The sequence below is a fragment of the Podarcis tiliguerta genome (genome assembly GCF_965153285.1).
Source record: "Podarcis tiliguerta genome assembly, chromosome: 2".
Lineage (NCBI taxonomy): Eukaryota > Metazoa > Chordata > Lepidosauria > Squamata > Lacertidae > Podarcis > Podarcis tiliguerta.
Window position 1 is genome coordinate 45,787,022 of NC_139535.1, and position 21,715 is coordinate 45,808,736.

General features: G+C 38.9%; 1 protein-coding gene across 1 annotated transcript in view; it reads left to right on the top strand.

Annotated features, from left to right (window-relative positions):
* NUP210 (nucleoporin 210) overlaps positions 1–21,715 on the top strand; it is an 85,893-nt gene that overhangs the window by 41,466 nt on the left and 22,712 nt on the right. Inside the window, exons 15-29 of the mRNA XM_083420569.1 lie at positions 53–274; positions 1,774–1,947; positions 2,274–2,460; positions 2,757–2,863; positions 3,969–4,073; positions 4,160–4,261; positions 5,839–5,967; positions 7,334–7,461; positions 8,535–8,670; positions 9,724–9,786; positions 10,302–10,481; positions 15,209–15,289; positions 15,496–15,627; positions 16,674–16,832; positions 19,943–20,028. Of these exons, the coding sequence (XP_083276695.1) occupies positions 53–274; positions 1,774–1,947; positions 2,274–2,460; positions 2,757–2,863; positions 3,969–4,073; positions 4,160–4,261; positions 5,839–5,967; positions 7,334–7,461; positions 8,535–8,670; positions 9,724–9,786; positions 10,302–10,481; positions 15,209–15,289; positions 15,496–15,627; positions 16,674–16,832; positions 19,943–20,028 (1,991 nt within the window). The remainder of the gene's footprint in view (positions 1–52; positions 275–1,773; positions 1,948–2,273; positions 2,461–2,756; positions 2,864–3,968; positions 4,074–4,159; positions 4,262–5,838; positions 5,968–7,333; positions 7,462–8,534; positions 8,671–9,723; positions 9,787–10,301; positions 10,482–15,208; positions 15,290–15,495; positions 15,628–16,673; positions 16,833–19,942; positions 20,029–21,715) is intronic.

Genomic DNA, 21,715 nt, shown 5'->3' on the forward strand with positions numbered 1-21,715 from the left:
GTATTTTGTAGTTTTGTACCAAATTCTAATCAGGGTTCCTTTTTTCTTCTAGACTGTTGATCCCATTTCTGCTGCCCTAGTAACTTTGGGTTCCTCCAAAGATATAATATTTGAAGGGGGACCCAGACCATGGGTTCTAGAACCATCAAAGTTCTACAGGAACATCAGCGCTGAAGATTCAGACAATGTCGGTTTATCATTACTAGGGCCACCTACAACTAGGAATCCTTTCCAACATTGGGTTAGAGCATCTTGCAGAGCCCTGGGGGAACAAGTGAGTAAGACAGATGGAGATGATAAATTTTGTTTGACTTTGAGACCACAAAAATATATATTGAATGGCTATACTTGTTTACTTGATGTGTTGTGAGACACTTTGGGCACAGTTTTGTGGGAAAGTGGCATACAAATAAATTGAGGGGAACCTGAGGGAGACAATTTTAGCTGACAGCTAAGATAATAAGGCTTCATAGAGTTGCATTCCATAAAGCAGACACGTCCAACTCCCAAGAGACTGCGATCTACTCCCACTATAAAAAAAACCTGACAGTGATCTACCCATTCGATTGACCAGAGTTGTTGAGCTTTGTTGGGGAGGTGCCAAAGTTAATACAGTATAATACAAAACTTGAATGCATAAATTAGTTGCTGCTCTTTATATAGATTCTGATAAATCTAATGTCACTCTTGAGAACTAAGCATTTTAAAATTAGGTTAACATCACAAGTGCTTTTTCACAGAACCCTTTTATGTCACAGAATGTGTTAAAAGCTTCAACAGCTGAGTTCAGTTGCTGAGTACAAGACCACTGCTTTTTTTTCCAGAGGGCATTGAACAGTCATTGGTGTTTTTTCCTCCTTAAACTATTTTTGGAGGTTCTGCAGATATAAATGGAGAACTGTAAGAAAAGATAAGTGGCAAACTGTCTTGGGGTTATTGGACATCTGAACAATTTTCAGATATGTCATAAGTACAAATATGAGGGGAAAGAGCAAAACAAACACTTATGGTCACTGAGTCTCTCAGCAGTTCAATTTGCACTATTTGACTCTATTATCTTTCTTTGAGTGTGCTCAATTTCACAAGTGTCTTAAGACTTTGATGCATCCCATAAAAGGATCTGCATTTGCATGTTCATTTAGATGAAAGTCACCTACTGTCTATTATCAGGTACAGTCAGGTATGTTCATTAAAAATATTCCTGTTCAGGTCAAGACTAAGAGAGGAAAAAATTATAGAACCATCAACACTTAGAAAGTTGTTCTCATAGTGTTCATATAATCTACAATGACTTGAAATGTGCTGTCAGGTGATATTCTTATAGGGTAAGAATATTGCTTTTGTCAGGAAAGAAAATGAAAAAGCCTTGAGCATTAAGAAATAAACTAACAACTCTTAAACCAGCCTTTGGTATATGTACATACCAGTTACTTTGTACTTTCCTTTTCCTTGAAGAAAGAAAGCTCTGCCATCTGTTTCAAAATCTTAAAAGCTTGATTTTTGTTTTGCAGTGTTAAGCTTGGTATAATAGCAATAACCAGTGAGAAGTTGTGCTTTGATAATGGGCTGGAACTGTGTATGAAAATAAATGTCAAAATGATACATCTTTATCTGTCAGGAGTGCAGGTTATTACTGGAACATAAACTCATGTTGGCTTAATATTTCTTGCAAGAGAGAGAGAAATGAGTTTGCTTTAGATTGTGTGACAACAAAATGCCTGCCTAACACAGCATTCATATTTTCTTTTCATTCATTTTCTCATTTTTGTGCAGGTAATTTCCTTAATAATTGGAAACAAGCCCACAGTTACTAACCCCTTTCCAGCTGCTGAACCTGCTGTTCTGATGCTGATCTGTGCCAGCCCCTCCCGATTCACTTTGGCACCTATATATCCAGAACCTGAGATAGGTCTCACTTGTCCTTTTCTTCATCAGAACAAGCAAGGGGTAAGAATGATAGTAAAATACCTATCTTTAACTAGTATTTAAGTACCCTTTAGACATTTAAGAAATGGCATAGAAACTGTTTTTCTATGGTCTCATCCCAACATGCTGCTTAAATGTTTAAATTCCTACTAGCACACGGCTGGGGCCAATCATGTAGGCAACCTTTCAACACGCTTGAGAGACGACAGTTTCCCCTGTTTTTTCACAGAAATCTTCAAACTTTTATTCAGCTGAAAAATATGATCGACACCATGGCTTGTCTTTCAATTCTACACAATTCCAAGGATAATTTTTCCTGTTTATAAACAAAATGATTTCTCTTCCAGGTCCCTGTCTCGAAATATCGCAATCCAGTACTGGAGATGGAGGTTTATGATCAACAGGGACGTAAATTTGACAATTTTAGTTCCCTTAATATTATCTGGGAATCAACAAAATATTCACTGGCCAGCATAGAAGCCGATATGCCAATGGAGCTGAAAAATCATGGAAATGGTCAGAACAAAATGCATGGTACGACTCCAGGACATTATGTACCATTTGTTTGTGTAAACTGGTTGAACTTGGTGCCCTTAGTGCTAGATCTAAACACTTTGCTTTCTGTAGGGTGTTTTTTTCCTTCTTGGAATGGGTCTGATTTTTTCTTTTTGTTCACACTTTGATGAGAAAAATGCTATTTTAAAAAGTCTATTTTAAAGATACAATTGAAATGAGGGGAGGAAGGTCAGTTTCCTCCATGTTTCTGTATACTGTTGCTTAACCAGGTAGTAAATGCTCCTTTTCCAGTTTTGTCTTTCTTTTTTCCTTAGGATTGCAAACTGTTTTAGTTCACAATAAACCTGGAGCAGTGACTATATCTGCCACTGCGGCTGGATATCAACATCTTCATCTTGCTGCTGCAGAAGTGAATAAACCGGTAATGCAGTTTTATTCCAGCTTTACCTACTCTGCCCTAATGAGGTATATTTGCTATAGCCAGTTTTTTTTAGTGCATTTATATAGCATTTTAGTAGCTTTAAAATATATTCATCATAATGCAGACAGTTATGGGCCTGACAGAACCACTTAAATACATTTTCCCAGCACCAGAAGTGCCATTGCTCCCCTTTTTCGTTTAGTACTATAATCAAATACTATGGAGTTCTACATTTGTATACCTGATTTGATAACTGATTCTGCCTTGATGCAGAGCATTGAAGTCACTTATTACAGCTGCAGCTCTAAATGCCTCATCATATGTCCCACATGCTTTACTAATGCCTGGCTTGCACCCTAATCATCCTCTTCTAGATTAAGGGAGCATCCATTGTCAGCATCACTACATAGTACCAAGTAATCTCTAAGATCATACGGTATTAAGTTCCATCTCACAAAGAGAAGGAGTGGGAGTTAGGAGATTTGATTGAGAATGTAGAGCTAATGTGAGGAATTAATGAAGTCTAATTTTACTTCAGATCTCAAGTGGAAAACACAATTAGATGCCATTTCAAGGTACACCACTGAAGTAGCTGAAGAATAGGCTTATTTTGCCGAGGCTCACCAAAATACATTGGCATGTTATGCCAAGATAGAGAAATACAGGAATGATGAACTGGTTACTAGGCAGTAGTGACCGACAAGGTGGCATTTCTTACGGGGCATCCCACCTTGGAGGTGAATGCCAGTAACCAAGAGGGTGAGGTGATGGGAGGTTGGCGCTGGGCAGGTGCAGCAGCAGAGCCAATGAGATGCCCCTACAGCTGTACCTGTACTGTGCTGACCTAAAGCCAATAAGCAATGCTGTCAGGTCCAGACACTACCTGCTTCTGGGAAGCAGTCTTCCACAATCTATTTAACTATAATAAAACTCTGCACAATAAATAAATATTGTGTATGCCGCCATTTCTGTACTGCAATATCAATATATAGTGTGCAGTGATAAAGCATAATTACAAACTGTACAAAACAAAGTGTTTTTCGAAATGACATCACATCAGAAGTTTCATGTGGCACTTTTGGGTTGCCTTCCTTATCCCTTACAGTATGAAGCGCTTACACCGGTGTCCTCCAGCGTTGAGCTAATACTCGTGGATGATGTAAAAGTGAGCCCTAAAGAAGTGACTATCTATAATCACCAGGCTGTCAAGGTAAGGCATTCCCTTTACACATTATTAAGCGAACTGTGCAAAAATATAAGCTATGTAAATTATATAATATGTACTTTTCTTGGCAGACTGAACTGCTCATAAAGGAGGGCTCTGGATATTTTCTTGTTAATACCAGTGCTCTCAACATTGCAAAAGTGACTTATGAAGAAGCTCAAGGTGTTGCAGTGGTAAGTAGCATAATGCACTGCTTTTACTTTAGAGGGAAAACTCTTTAGTACACAATGATTTTTCTAAAGTAGAGTGGCAGGAGCCTGAAGTCATGCTCATTAGTTTCAATAAAGCAGCCTTAGAATTTCCAATGAGAACTCCTCTATGTTAGGGAAATGATGGGTACAGCCTCCCAGGAACATATCCCAAACAAATCTATTTGCAATGAATAGGAGTTAAACAAGGCCCTGTATTTAATCTTAGTGGGCTTCTGTGAGATATATTCCTGGTGTCCAGGGCTGCATACTGTAAACCATTTTAGGGTTTTTTCTTACAATCAAGTGGACTAGAGCCCAGGAACATGGTAAATCAAAACCTTGGATCTTCGTATATTGTATGCTTCATACTGCCTTGATATATACTTTTATGAAAGTGCAGGTTGTAAATACTTCAATAAATAATAAAGCTGGCTGACCACTATGAAGTTCTGGGAAATCAGGGAACTTTTCCATTTTACCCTGTAGTGACTAGGGCCTACCAAGACTCTTGGCTGACTCTCCTCTGAGTCCTGGATAAATTATTCCCTGGCTAATTCAGACTGTGTCATTAAATTCAGCAAAACAAAAAACCCTTCTGTGTATGACTTATTTTGTCATTTGCTGGGCAGATGTGTAGATAAAACAATGTAGAAATACAAGCATTAAAAAGTATTCTGTAGCCATAATAGTATAAAGAATTACTTTAACAAAACATCTTAAAACTTGGATTAATGCAATAATTTCTAATTCAGAGATTAGTTGGATCAGTTACTGTACCAGCAAGATTAGCCTAGCCTGAACTAACTGTAAATGCCTGTCTACAAGTCACCACTTCATGTTGGCCTTTTCAAACTGATTTCCTTCCTCTGCCATTTCCCTCCAGTCCCCTTTCCTTGTATGTCTTGTCCTTTTACTTACCAAGTTGAGGGGGGGACCTGCCTCTCATTTCTGTGTTGATGTGAGCCCCTTGGGGAGGCAATAGAAAAAAATTGGTTGTGATTAGTGCTATCTCAGGCTCGTTGATTTCAGTGGGTCTACTCTTGAGTAGGACTTGCTTGGCTTACAACCCATCAATTACATAAATAAATGCATCAGCAAATCAGATTTATGCATATTGCATCTGATGCCTTTTGTAGTAGTGAAATTAGGCTCAGCCATTCCAGAAAGTGTTGCACTTTAGCATGATAGATCCTGCTTTTCTCAAATTTTGTCTGTATTTTCTTTTTTAAGGTCCTTTAAAAAAGACATCTTCCTTTCTCTTCATGATTTGTGTTTTGTTTTTGTGTTACTGATGCCAGTGGGGAGAATACAGGTCTAGAGGTTACCCTCTGCATTAGGGTCTGTTAATGCAATTGCTACCTACAGGCCCTTTGCCTGTAGAAAGCTTAAATATATTTTACAGCTTTACTTGAAAGGGGTAGATTTTCCTTTAGAGGAAAAATGCCTTTTAAAGTAGTAGTGCATTTCTCTTTTATCCAGGATAGCAGTGTTCCATTTGTTGATTGCTGTAAGAAAATTCATTTTGTATGTTCTCCCTCCCACCCTTTCTTGCATTTTAGGTGTATCCTTTACATCCAGGGTCCCTGTCTATAATAATTCATGATCTGTGCCTTGCTTCTACTACTCTTGCCAAAGTGGAAGTGCATGTGTCTGATATACAAGTAGTATCTGTTGGAGTTGTTGACAAGGTTAGTATTCAGTTCTATGTGATTACTCAGGTACAGGGGAATAGCATGTTGGTTGCACTTTTAGCCCTGCCTCCAACTTTGTGTCGGCTTCCTTTGAAGAACCACTTGCAGTGGAAAAAAATGTAGGTGCTCTGGGTGATCGTACACCTGCACACCTAGGTATCTTGATCCCACAGCACCCTTACCTGCAAGCAGAAGCTTGTGCATCAAGGTTTCCTTACAGACAACCACAACTCAGTATGGGAACCAAATCTGCCAGCCCACTCAGCAGGAGCAGCATGAGACGAAATGGGAAGTGCTGTCTTGACTTGCCTGACTGCCATTGCCACCAACAACAACCTGCTCTGCCGCCACCATGCATTCTGCCACATCTGCTGGTGGCAAAGCGGCAGTGCCATCAGCGCTGATTTCAGGCAAAACCGTGCCAATTTGGGGTGTGATTTTGGGCAAGATATTGCCCAAAATGGATGCAATCGTGTCCAAAATTGGCACCAGTGGCAGTGGCGCTTCACCACTGAACAAAGGCAGCAAGACATTGGCAGGTGTGTTGTCTGGGGAGCGTTTGCCACCTGAGGCAGCAGCCTCACCCTGCCTAATGACTGGGCCAGCTCTACCACTCAGAAGTCAACACGGTATTTCCCTTTACATGCATCTAACATGTTAGCAGAACTTACACTGTTGGCTATAAGACATTCTACTCAAGTGGGCTTTTGGGGGCTCATTCATTCATTACAAGTGGTGACTTGTGGGCTTAATTAGGATATTGTATCTAAACTGCCCAGAGACCCCAAGGAGTCCTGAAACAGAATAAAAGAGAGCTAGTAAAACATACTGAAACAGAGTAATAGAGTAAACAGTCCTGAAACAGAGTAATAGAGAGCTAGTAAAACATAAAAAAGATACTGAAGTGAGAACTCACTAGGTGGCCTTTGACAAGTCACTATTTCTCAGCCTGCCCTGCAATATGAGGATAATAATACTGACCTACCTAAAGTTACTGAGATAAAGGTCTCATTTAAAAGTGATGCAATAACATAGCATTACCTCTGAACGAGACCAATGTATGCCAAGGGTTCTAACTCTCTAGTGTACTGTGTTCCCTGCCCCTGGCCACCACCCAAAAAGTCATCTCTAGCCCCTACAAATATCACAATAATAATAGTAGGCAAGGGTGGCTATTCCGAGTCTGAATAGACTGTCACTTCTGAAGAATAAAGAGAATGACTTCCCTTCTTTTGCTACCTTGCAGTAGCCTGATCCAGCACTGGTAGCTTAGCAACTTATCAGTATTAATCATAAAGGTGTTGACAATCTGGGAGAATTGCTTCAGAGAAAATGTGAACATCTGTAAACAAATGCATTGCAGGTAGAGATTGGCAAAAAAGTTACCGCTTACGTCAGAGTGCTGGATGCTTCCAAGAAATACTTTCCAGCTAAATACTTCGCCTTCATGGACTTAAATCTAAGGGCAGCATCTCCAATTATCTCATTAAAGTAAGTGCTATTTTAATTTGTGTTCACTTATAGGCAAAAGGAACAAAAGTAATACTGCAAGGTATTTGCAGAGAGGCTGTACTGAGAGTATGCATTCACAGAAGGGAAAAATAGAAATATATTATGATGGATGTGAAAGATTATGTTAAACATCACTGCATGGTTTAAAGTTATTATTTATATGTTTATAATCTTGCTTTTCTGTTACAAAACGTTCAAGATGACTTGCAAGCTGCTAAAATGAGCAACTCACAAAATGGAAGAACACTCTGTGGAGAAAGCCTATCTGTGCCCATGTTAAGGAGCACTATAAAAAGTATCAGCATCTTTATTTACCAGCAGAAACTATTCAGAGTGGGAGCAAGATGGGCCATGTTTGAAAGGGAGCTCCAAAACTGAAGTGCCACTGCTGAGGAAGCCGTGTCTTGCACTTCCACAGACCGGACTTACTTGGTTCTTCTGAAAAGTCTCATTTTGGCAGTTGGGGAAATGGCAAGGAGAACACAGTGTATTCTCTTCTAGCCCTAGTGTTCCGTAGCTGGGCTGCCAAGCTCACACATGTGTCTCTCTGACTGTTGTCTTCTCATGGCAGCAGCTGGATTGCTTTGGAGAGGTGAAGGAGGTTGTGGCAGATGGGAGGATTGCACAGCTGCCAAAGAAGGTGGCAGAGCTGAGGAGAGGGACAGAGCAGATGGAGTAGAGGCCACAAGCCAGAATGAAAGACTGTAAGGACTGGGAGCAATCCGGAGGCCTTCAGTTTCTCATTCCCTTCCACTCAAGGGGCTTTACATATAGATGCTGTTCCAAATAGATATTTTCCGTGCCTGTTGAGCACATTGGTATTGGCAGTGCTGCTTGCTGGGTTGTCAGTGCCTCATCCTTGACAAAAGCTACTTAAGATTCAGTCAGCATCTGTGCCATTTTGTTTTTAACTTGCCGCTGTTGTATATTGTTCTACTTAGGACTTCATCATTAGCAACATAGAGAGATGCAATTCTAGGCCCCGGTGCTGAATATTGTCTTCATTGCTTTATACGTGGTTTGTCCAATTAATGTATTTTCTTACATTTCAGGCCTCTCAGTGAAGCTTCTGATGAATACACTGCTGCTTTTCTAGTTCATGGACTGGCCATAGGTCAAACCAGTCTTACAGCGTTTGCCACTGACAGATATGGAGAAAGGATCAATTCAGTTCCACAGCAGATTGAAGTAAACCTTTTAACTCTTAACAGATAAGCTTTCTGGTTTCCTTAATATGAGGCTGCTTGGTTTCTCAAAGAACTACTCCTTTGATATGAATAAGATGTCTGAAATTAATAATAATAATAATAATAATAATAATAATAATGAAAGTATTGGTATCATTAAGCAAGAATATAAGCATGGTAATTCCTTCCATGTATTTAGCTTTCCAAAGCCAATAACTAGTTCCCTGTGCAATGGTAGTGGCTAACCAGTGGTGCTCCAGATGTTGCTGAACCATGACTCCCATTAGCGCCAACCAGCATGGCTGATAACAAGGGACAATTGGAATTGTGGTTCAGGAACATCTGAAGGGCTACAGGTTAGCCATCTCTGCTATATAGTTGTGTGTGTAGATACAGAAAGGCCCAAAAATGAAGGCTAGATGGGACTTGATTGGGGTGGGGGATAGTAATAATAGAGAAGGATAGCATAAATCACAGGAATATGTGATGAAGGTAAAAGCTCATGAAACAAGCACAGAATTTTATGGGACCTTCAATGAAAATACTGACTCATGAAAATTATAACAAAATGGAATTTGAAGGTAAGGTCAGCCAAACAATTAAAAAGAAGAAAAAGAGGGGAAGCCGGGCTGTAGATCTCATGGGCAAGAGCCACAATAAGTGACTAAAAACTACTAAATGGCATTTCAGAGATGTAAAATGTAAGGTAAGGGTGAAGGAAGGAGATTTGAAAATGACCTGTATCGGAGAAGAGGAGGCCCTCAGCACCATCTCATTCCTCACCACAGGGAAGAGTAAAAGAGGCATAATTAGGAGAATAAACCAAATGTCCACATAGATGGTAAGGCATAGAGGGAGGTGTTGCTTGTATAGTCATTACTGTTTTTTCCAGACATAGTAGCTGTTATTGATATAGAAGGAGGAGAGGACACATGAAAGAAAAGGAGGACAAGAGGAGGATTTGGATAAGCAGAAGAACTTCAAACTGAGATTTAAATGGATATGTAACCCTTGAAAAGTGGGCCTTTATTAATGCCTGCCCTTTCACTTCTAGGTCTTTCCTCCTTTTAGACTGATGCCAAGAAAAGTCACATTGCTCATAGGTGCAGTGATTCAGGTGAGTTATTTTTAAGATTATTGCACTGAATGATGAACAACTGTTACTTAGTAAACCATCTATAGGTCTCATCATCCCAGACCATTGGCCATACTGGTGGGGCTGCTGAGAGTGATAATAGAAAGAATCTGGAGGTCACCAGATTGGGCAAGACTGCTCTATCCTGCCATGAACTGTACAGTCAATGGAGATCAACTTCTTGAAGAGACCTCTGCAGTAAATTAGAACTAAAATGAGGTCCTCCTAATAATCTCTTCACAAGTCCCGGGCTGCATTATTTTCAGATGAAACAAATTCTGATCTTAAGATACAATCCAGTACTTTTTCCCCCTTTCACCTGACAAGCATTTAGTGACTTTCGAATCATCCTTGTAATTGATTTTTTTTTTTTAATGTTTTGGTTATGACTTAAGTTTTTGTTCCACTTTTGCAAGGTTCCTTGAATCTTCAAGGATATGAGCCCTGTTGTATGTAATTACTGTTAGTAATTAATTTTGTTTTTTCAACAAACACAGATTACCTCTGAGGGAGGACCACAGCCACAGTCCAACATAATATTATCCACCAGCAATGCCAATATTGCCTCCGTCAACAGCAGTGGCCTTGTAATAGGAGTGTCATTGGGCAACAGTACTATAACAGGGATGGTTCAAGCTGTTAATGCAGACACTGGTAAAGTTGTGGTTGTATCCCAGGTAAAGTTTAGATATATGCAAATATTGTAACCTTGAGCTAGATTTTTTATCTTACTTATTCTGCATTTTATTCTATAACCGAGGCTTATACTTCCACGTTGAGTACATTTACACATATAATAGACTGTGGTCTAGACATATTTTTTACATTGTGAATCTGTCAAGTGAGCTCAGAATCATTGTAGTTCACCAAAAGGTCCTACTTGACATAGCTGTTTGGAACAATTATCTGTTCCTTTACTTTTCTTTTATACAAAGGCAGAGGCTGATAAACAGTTCCATTAAAAGCTATAAATGGATTCTCAAATGAAACCAGTGAAGGAAAAGTGCCCAAGATGCAAATAAGAAACATGTTATTCTTGGCAAAGCAGAGGAGACTTCCTGTCAGGAAGCAGACTGTCTTGACTTGTACATAGTGATGGTTACTGAACTTTGAATCAAGACAGCTGCAGTTCAAATTTGTTGAAGCAAGCCCAATTCAATATGGCCGTCGTTCTGCACTACCAGCTTTCCAGTTCAAAAACCTTAGAACTTCACCCCCATTTTGAAGGAAAGTTCCCTAAGTGCAGATGCTGGCAAAGTTCATCTTTCCCTCAAAAGTTATTACATGACAGGCAACAGTGGAGGAGCACTTCCAACAATGTAGGCTTCAGACCTAAAGCTTGTTCCAAGTATATGCTGCAGCAGCCAGCTGGCAAATGAAGATAAGATCCTGGCCAGCTCAGTGGCAGCATCAAAATCAAAAAGCACCCTCTTCAGGGAAGATAGCTCAAAAACAAGCAGGGGAAAGTCCAGACCTCTATACCTACACCGCATTTCTTGGGACAGGTATCTTCAACCTTTTCAAACCCAGAACCCATTTTTAACCCTAACAGGCATTTAGGGACCCATTTCTTAATCTTTAACTACATATTTGTATGATGGAACTAGCGGGTCCCAACTCACCAACTGAAGACCAGTAGCCTAGAGCAAATGGAACTGATGGCTGAGACATATTGAAGTAAAATATCATACAGAGCATAAAGAAGGGGGGACAGCAAAAGAAATATAATAATGCATACCTCAGTGAGAGTTCTTGTGATTAAATATCACTTACATAAAATGCTAATTTTTGTCTTGTATTTATTTTTTGTAAATTATTTACTGCTTTCTGCCATCTAGGTCTAGAAGCTGCTTGCAGTGATAAAATATACAAAATTTAAAAGAGAAATTAATCCTCAAAAATTAAAAACATCAGTTTTAACTCATTTACTCCTTTCTTTTCTGAAGGGGTGTACTTTTGTTCATGTCCGTTTTCATCTGTACCATTCACTACTTCTTAGCCTAGATACATTAATGGAGATTTTTAAAGTCTGTGAGTAAGGACTGTAAATGATATGCATATGGTTTTACAGGCCTTATTTCATTCATCTCAAGAATAACCCTGTATTCTGATATGTATTTTGATATGCAAGATATATATTCCCATCAGCTGGATGAAGGAAAGAGATTGAATGAGTGGAATTTTAACAAGGTCATCCAGTGAATCCGTGGCTGTTCTAGGATTTTATCCAAGTCCAAAACTTGACATAAATGTTATGTTACTTCCAATTACGAATCCCTCTTCAATCTCTTTGCCTGCCCATCTTTTTGTCTCATAAATGCTGCTAGATTTTACTTTATGGTGAGCAATAATTAAATTATTGTATAAGCCTGTGGACCTGAACCTGATATCCAGCCTTAAAATGTCCTTTTATAACAAAGAACCTGAATCCTGTTCTGTTGATGTATTACTTTCCTTTCCTGGATTCTGATGTGTCATTTATGGACAAGCACTTCATAATAAGCTGACTTTGATCTGTCATTGAGTTTTTATGGTGTCCTGATTTATATATCACATCTGTAGTTTCATCTCTTCTGTCAGCATAGGCATACCTCAGTTAAACTTAAGTTTTCCCGAGACTTTGTTTACGGGTTTTTTTAACTCGGTGGGGAAGAAAAGCTTTTAAAAATAATGATACAATTCACAGCAAGATTATCTGATATTCTATTTAATCATAATTATATGAAAGTAGATGTTTATTAAAAACTTAGACCTCCTTCCTTTCTTCCAGTGGCCAGTTCAGGATCTGGCAGGTTTTATTTTTAAATTGAGACATCACATTTCCAAACAAAATAGAAGTGTGGATTATATACTTCAAGCCTCTGCCTGCCTAAACCTGTTAGTGGATATAGGGATTTTGTCAGGCTTTGGTCAGTTGAATGTTTTGTCTGTTGTTGTTTTCTGGGTTCCTTGCTTTTATTTGATATTATTATCTGCTGTTTCCCTCATATGCTAATTCTATGTATTTTTGTATTCACTTTTTGTTTTATTGATCATGCTGTGGGTTGCCTTGAGTGCCTTATTTGTTGCATTCCTACATCAAAATAAACCATGATTTATCTTCATGGCAATGAGTCTGTGGAAGCTTTGGGTTCATATACCCCTCCTCTCTCTTCGCCTGGCACAACTGCAAGGAGGGGTTTGTAAGATTCCCCTTCTATTTTTTGTTAACTGCCGCTTTTTGTCATCTGAACATGACAAACTGTAGTTAACATAAAATATGCTTTGTTTGAAACAAACCAGCTTCAACCATTGGGTTATGAAAGTAGCTAGTTTCAACAAACCATAGTTAAGATTAACTACAATTTAGGCTTTGGGCAAAACACTATACTATGGTTAATTGAATGCTTTCAATATTTTATTTATGTATTGGGGGGGAAATATCCCCTCCTTCATCACAAATGATGTCCGGGTGTGAGTCACAGTCAATAAACAAATGCACTCAATGAAATCCTTCAATAAAACATTAAAAGCACATAAACTTCCACTTGAGTTAACCTACTCTCTTTAATAGGCTCAGTATATGAATCCTCATCAAAGGCCTAGCAGAAGAGATGGGTTTTCAACTGGTGCCAGAAAATGAGCAATGTTGGTGCCAGCCAATCCTCAGGATGAAGAGCATTCCACATCTGGGGTGGAGCCAATGAACAGGCCCTATCCCATGCAAAAGGAGCCCCCTCACAGCTGCACCAGAGGGTGGGGAAGGGGAGGGGGACACAGAAATTTCTAAGGAACTTCGCAATGAGGAATGAGCATACTCACAGACCACAGAATGTTGACTGTTAATTGGGGGAAGGGAAGCAAAAAAAGGGGAGTGTTAGCCCTTTCTCTGTACATATCAGTGACCACAGGATGGGAATGTGAGCTCCCCATTGTGGATGAAGGCCAATTGCTACTTTCACTTCTTTTTGCTGCTGCTCCCTATATCAGATTTGATTTCAATTTGCCTTCACCATTGCAGATCTCTCTTCCAGCTCTCCTGTGCTTGTTGTGAATCATCTGGTTCAGGCTTGCACTTTTGTGTGTGTTTTCTTTGTGTGTTGTTTCTGGTCGAAGTTCTCTCGTCTCTTTTGTCCTGTTAGCTATTTTGTTTTTTCTCAGACTATTGTACTCTGATCAAATTTGCTAGTCCTTCCAGGTATATTTCTGCCTGGTATGTTGTTTGTTTGTTTGGTCTCCTGGCTAGAGCCATGGGCAGAAATCCCCTAGGGTAGATAAAGACACATGGCAATATATATATATATACACACACACACACACACACACACATATATATATATATATATATATATATATATATACTGGTGTGTGTGTGTGTGTGTGTGTATATCTCAAGTCTCACTTGTAACAATATATTTAAGAGAAACCATTTTCTTATTTTGAATTTCTTCTATCCAAAAAGTGACATCTCTTACCATGTTTATGTTTCAGGTAAACTGCATCCCTTGTAACAAAATTCTGATTCTAAAACCACATGTTTTCTGAGCAAAGTCTTGCAACCAGCATAGCTTACTCACCAATATTATGTGCCAGCATTAAAAAAAAATGTAGCTAAGTCATCTAATAACCTCTGCAATTTTTAGCATTTGAGATTAGTGTTGTTTGCTCAGAACAAGTCAAAGTTGCAGGTTTAGGAGAACTGCCTTTTCCCTAAAAGCCACCCAGTCAGCTAGCTTTACCCTCATGGAATATTCTGTTGGTGTACCCTCTTAATGACTCTCCGCCCCACTCCTTTAGGCAACTCCTTTCACCTTAAGACTCACCAAAGCCTGAATTTAAAATGTTCTCAGAACCACTGAAATACTTTTCCATTCTTGGCTAGCCCATGTTAGTCAGGGTTAAACTGTTAATGGTCATAAAAAAAAACCAAAACATTTTATTCTTTTTTTATTATTCTGGATGATTTATTGTTCTTGGTCTTGAGATCTAGGGATAAAGCAGCCTAGAATGTGAATACCGTATTTTTCGCTCTATAAGACGCACCAGACCACAAGACGCACTTAGTTTTTGGAGGTGGAAAACAATAAAAAAAATATTCTGAATCTCAGAAGCCAGAACAGCAAGAAGAATCGCTGCACAGTGAAAGCAGCGATCCCTCTTGCTGTTGTGGCTTCTGGGATAGCTGCACAGCCTGCATTCGCTCCATAAGACGCACACACATTTCCCCTTACTTTTTAGGAGGGAAAAAGTGAGTCTTATAGAGCAAAAAATACGGTAAATGAAGACAGCCAGGTATCCTAATGGTTTCTGCACTTATCTCTTCCAAGTGGAGCAATTCATTCAAAAGATACGGAAGTGAAATGAAAATCCACCTTTAAAGCACAATTAATTAAATTAATATTGGACTTTGTGTCTTTCCTTTTAGGATAAAGTGGAAGTTGAGGTAATTCAGCTTGAAGCTGTTAGAATTCATGCACCCATTACAAGAATGAAAACTGGCACTCAGGTGAGTTGAATGTAGACAGTTCTCGATTTCATTTTCTTTCATTCGGTTATGGTCAAATAAAATAGGGCCTGTTTTGACATAATATAATTGGTGACTTGATGCAACTGATTATTGCTACATATATCAACTTATTCTGTGTTTGTGACCTTAGCTTTGGAAAAATGCACTGGGTGATTTCTTTGTTAAAATGTGTGCTTTTCTTCCAGATGCCAGTGTATGTGATGGGCATCACCAGCAACCAAACTCCTTTTTCATTTGGCAATGCAGTGCCAGGGTTAACATTTCATTGGTCTGTCACAAAAAGGGATGTCCTGGATGTGAAAACAAGATTCAGTGAGGTAAACTTGTAGTTTAAAATTTAAACACAAAGTGAGTACCCACACACACACACTTGGTGTTTTTCAGCCACGGGTGCATTTACTTTGGTCTACATTCTCTAATAGCTTATCATGAAGGCAGCTACAGAAAGTTAATTGTGTTTGTATATCTTCTTCCTTCAAGTCCCCCCACCCCAATATTTTTTCTCCTGGTGCCAGAAATAATGGTTGCTTGGAGTTACAGGCATCCCTTCCTATGTACAACTGGGTTAACCAATTCTGCTACCTGATTTCAGTGCCATATCTGTTGCTTGGAATGCATCTGATGGGCACCTTCCACTTCATAACAGCCTCCCAGTATCAAATGATCACTAGGCATCATTCAACCTTAGAGCAATCTCATGGCAAGGTTTGCCTGGTGGACAGTCATGGGCTAGGACAGGTTTTGTGTCAAAATGGTAGCTATAGATCTAGCTAGAGGGGGTAGCACTGATCTTGATTTCACTGCGGTAGGTTGCCGCTTTCAGATACCTCTTGAGTGTAAATAGCAAGAGGCTCTGTGACATATGAGCTGAAGGTTCTGCATGTATGCAGTCATGCAGTATCATAAGATTTGTAGCTCCCATACTTTAATGAGTATTTAGGATGAGCCTTCCTGCTACTTCTGCTGCCATCAGAACTCATTTGGCAAGGGTTAACTGTACAGTGTGGCTTAGTCCACATGCTACATACTGTAGCCTGAATAGGGACCTGTAGATACTGGCATGCCCTGATACCAGTCTTCTCTGGTGCCCTCTGAACAGGCCCAGCCAACAGCAGATTCCTTGGGGGGGGGGGTCCTAGACCTACTGAGAATTATGTCCTACAATAATTCTGATTTTAAGTTCAGAGAAGAAATCTAGTAGCAACCAAAGTATACCTAAATTTACAGGATGGCTTCTAATGATAATTCTATTTAGCTCTGTTGTCAGAGGTGAGATCAGGAACCTAAAGAGTTTTGAAGTATATTAGAACCAATATATTAAATGAAATTCCTTCCTTACCTAGACTAATATTTTGTCTTTCAGGCTTCTCTTCAGCTTTCCCCACAATGCAACTTTGCAGTGGATGTTTATGGTAAAGGGAAAGGAAGAACAGGGTTGAAGCTTGTTGTCAAAGCCCTTGATCCTTCTGCTGGGCAATTTGGCCACATGGTAAAAGAATTGTCAGATGAAATCCAAATACAGGTATTATTATATTGCTATTCCTTACAGGGCCATTCTGTTGTGCTTAGTGAAAAACAAGTCTCAGGGCCAGTGCAGTACCACAAGGCCTGTATGTGTGTTTCACAGTTTCACTTATGCACATGGTGGGGAAATTGACAATGGCTGCATAATTGGCTGTGACCATGAGAACCCGAGTCTTGCTTGTTTTAATGCTGTGTCTGTGAAGATGAACTCATAGGCAATATCTGGTAGAACCTCTGGAGCCAGAAGAATGGCTGAGGATTAGTAACTTAAGTATCTCACAGCATCCTGTCCCAGTCCTTAACCAGGAGAAGCACAACGCATTACTCAAAGCAAGTGAATATATGCAAATTTGTTGACATTTGCATAAGCTTGTTGTTTCAGAATCCTGCTCTTCTAGTTACAGATTTTTTTATATAAATTGCTTTCATAGTATAGGGTACACACAATCCTGAAGTTAGTGCACTGTAGCATTGGATAAGTACATCAGAATTCTCAGGTCAGTTTAAATGTAGAATTTCAGCCATGCATCTCAAGGTCCTTACATTAGTAAGATGTGTAGTTATAGAGAAATAGGGCTATGAAAGAAGCACTGGTGTCAACAAGATAATGATGCATATCAAGATGAACTCAACTTCTACCAGTATTTCAGATCTCCACAGTGTTTGGATTTGTTTGTTTTGAATCTGATGTGTTTCATGATAACTTTTCTGGGGTTTAGCATTTATTTTGATGCTCTCTGATAGTTTAGATAGTACAATTATGCTCAACAGCTGAGGTCTGTCACTTCACTCTGAACACAATTACAACAGTGTAGGTCCCATTGATTTCATTGGCTCCTAATTTGAATAAAGTGTGCTTAGGATCACAGCGGAATTAATGAAGCTGAAATGGCATTTTCATGGAGCTAAATAAATTGAATTAATTAAAGCTGGCTAAAAAGGCCAACATACATTTATTAGGGTTAGTTTTTTAATTATGTACAGCAGTGGTGTTCAAATGAATCCAGCATGTTCATATTAAACTTCCAAACCTCCATAAGTATATATAATTTGGAATATATTTTTTTTAAGCTGGTTCAGGCTCCTTTAAATGTATACACAGATAAAGCCCTAAGTGTAAGACATTTGAAGCTGACATTTTTCATCTATATGCTGGTCCTGATCCAGTTATTGCATACAATGAAAAACCTCCATGACAACATCAAAACCTGCTCTCTTCTCCCTCCGTGTTCTCCTCACACTGCCCCCAAATCTGTTCCCAGAGGATTGGGAAACCCTCAGAGCAGATTTGGGTGGCAAGCTGGAGTTGGAATTCGGTTGCACTCACAAAAGTTGTTCCTTGAGTACAACAATGGATATATTATAAGGTATCAATATCAATTGGCAGAGAGCATCGATACAGCTGTCTTCTGCTTTTATATATCTTTGCCTAACTGTTGCACCTGCTTTTCCCAGATACTTTATTTTGCACTGTGTCAGCCAATAAACCAGTCACAGAAGTAATAGGGGGGCAAAACTATATATGGAATACAGACTTCACAAAAATATGCCTGGGCTGCCTCTTAATTTCAGAGAACCATAACACTTTGATGATACAAAAAACAAAGTCTACAGACAAGTCCTTAACACTTACATTGAGTTCTTTTGTCATAAATGCTTTGTTTAAGATTTGCTGCCCAAAATCCTGTGTGCCTGATTTCAATGATGTCAATTTGTGTTCTTCCTGATATAAATTTGGTTTCAGGATGCCATCATTAAGCCATAGATATTTAATAATCATCACTTTTAAAATGGCATTTTTAGGTCATCCTCATCCTGGTGCAGGAGAATAGTTAGTGCTCTCTTTCCACTGGTTAATGGCACTACAGCTTCATGAATCTGTAGAAGTTTAACAATATCCCTTGCTACTTAGTATTCTGTGCTAGCAGCACTCTGGATGAAAATACTTTGTTTCAGAGCCTACACATTGCAAAACAGTTGAATGGAATCTTAATTTTAAAAAAGTTACATTATTTAACAAATACGGAAATAGTAGCTATATGCATAGGGCTTTTAGCTAATCCCCCTGCTTCAAGTTTCCTGGATGGAAATAATAGTCAACAGAAATTGCTGTTTAAAGTGCAGCACGGAAGATTTTCTTCTTTTCAAATTCCTTTTGCTCTGGTGTGCTGCTCACTATAAGAAAGAAGTTGTAGGGAGCTAAGAATAAGATTTGATGGTGTGAAATGCCTTCGTGTTTGCAGCTTCTGTTATCCTTTATGACGTATCACATGACTCTTGAGATACAATTGCAGCTGGAGAATGTGTTCCTTATGTGTGCTGGTAGAAATGTTTTTGACTCTACTGCACACTGAAGTACACTGGATATCAAATTACAGATTATGGCCTACAGGTGTTCATACAAATTTCTTATAGGAACAGAATATACCAGACTGCTGCTAACCTGCCAGTCCCCTTGTTTTTTCTCCAACTTTTAAGTAACATTAAATGTCTGTCTGTCTGTTTGTTTTAAAAGCAAATATATTTGCTATGGAGCAGTCATCTGCTCACAGTTTTGAAGTTGTGTCTTTGTTAGCAGATAGGAAGCAGAGAGAATTCATGTCATACATTTAGAAAGATAAGAACAATAAATTGTTTGGTTCTTATGTACCATGATAGTTATACAACATCTGCGGTATTTATGGTTGCAGTAGCAATTGGGACTGGTTCCCATTCATTTTAGTAAAAGTACCCCACAAGTGGAATTCTTCTCTCTCAAATCTTATCACCCCATATCTTACATCTCTCTATTGTGAGAACTGTAAAAAATTAGTGAGACAGGACTTACCCTTGCAGAAATCATGCTGGTTCTGCTTCAGCAAGACTTGTTTTACTATATGCTTTGTAATTCTATCTTTAACAATGATTTCCACTGTTTTCCCACAACAGATGTTAAGTCAATTAGTCTGTAATTTCCAGGATCCCCCTTGGATGTCTTTATAAAGATGGTGTTACATAAGGACAAGTTACATATTTTTCTTAGGAGATCAGCGGTTTCATATTTGACTAGTACATGTATCTGTTTGCTACTTTTGTAAAAGCCTGAAAAAAAATTTCTTCATTTTTTAGGTATTTGAGAAACTAGTTATTCTGGGAGTAGAAGTAGGACAGATCCTAATGTCGCCAAACTCTTTTTTTAAAGTTCAGACAAACAGGTTAGTGGTTATGTTTTTCACATTTTGGTCTTATAAATGATTTGATATAAGAATAGTTTGACTATGGAACCAAAGCAAAATCATAGGGGGTGGAAAACCAGGAGGAAGCGGGGGGAAGTGTCTTGTGGCACTCTAAAGAATGTGTTTATTGTGGCATAAGTTTTCATGGACTAGATCTCCCTTCATAAAGGCATCTGACAAAGTGAGCTCTAGACCATGAAAGCCTATCTGTTAGTCTTTAAATTGCCATCTCGTGGTGGTGGTAGTGTTGCATCCAACTAACATGGTGGCCCCTCTAAAATTTCATAGAATCATAGCGCTGGAAAGGACCCTGGAGGTCTAGTCCAACCCACCCACCACCCACAATGCAGGAAACTCAGCTAAAGCATCATGACAGATGGCCATCCAACCTCTGCTTTAAAATATTCAAGGAAGGAGAATACTCCACTTCCTGAGGGAATCTGTTCCAACTACAGCGGTACCTCGGGTTACAAACTTAATTCAGAGGTCCGTTCTTAACCTGAAACTGTTCTTAACCTGAGGAACCACTTTAGCTAATGGGGACTCCTGTTGCTGCCACATGATTTCTGTTCTCATCCTGAAGCAAAGTTCTTAACCTGAGATACTATTTCTGGGTTAGCAGAGTCTGTAACCTGAAGCGTCTGTAACCCGAGGTACCACTGTAAGCATGTTTTCAAATGTTTCATTTTAGCTTTTTTCTAGAATTTGCTTTGTGTTTTTATATGTCACATGGAGCTAAGCTCTTTCATAGAAAGGTGACTAACAAATGTTAATAGCTAAAATAAATGAAAATGTGTTTTTGACAGATGACAATCTGTTGATAGTTCTCATTCTAGCTTCTGAAACAATGAACAAACTGGTTGTTTACTATGGGTAGTTAGTATTCAAGTACTCATCCTTACAAGTATTTTCAATTCAGCTATCTTTAGGAAAATGTAATTATTTTCAAATATAAAAGGAAAGTTGATATCCACTTTGCAGTGCAATCTTGTACTCAGGAAAAAAAGACCCATTGAGCCGAATGGGGCTTTCTTCTAGGTAAGTGTGTATAGGACAGTAAGAAGAAGCACTTGAAATGATGAATTACAAATAATTACGATATGATTTCAAATTACACTTCCTTAGAGATTCACACATACAGACAACTTAGGATAAATGGTCTCCCAAAGAAGTTTTAGTGTCCAGAAATCAGTTATTTGATTGCATTGTGCATGTATGCCTAAGGAATAGCTATTGAATTAAGCCATGCATGTTCAATCTAACTCAGTTGAAATTATTCCTTAAGGGTGCGCACATTAACGAATGCATATGCAGTAGTAGCAAAAACAAAGTCCTCCAGATATTGGGGAGGAACATCTCTAAGAACTTTTGGAGTGCTTTAATTTCAGTTTGCATGAAAAAAAGAAAATAATCAGGGAAAGAAAACCATTTCTTTCAGGACAGTAGCATCAATATAGATGAGTCAGTTTGGCATATTAAAACATGAAGGGGAAAGCTGCCATCGTTTCAAAGAAATGGCAAATGGCAGTTAGGCAATCTGTCCGGAGAAGCTGTTACAAGGGGGGGTGGACAGTGTAGTATGGAGTTTATGGAGACCAGAGAGAGAGAGAGAGAGAGACATACTGTCTCTGTTTCAAAGGGCATAAAAGGCCCATCATCTCCATAG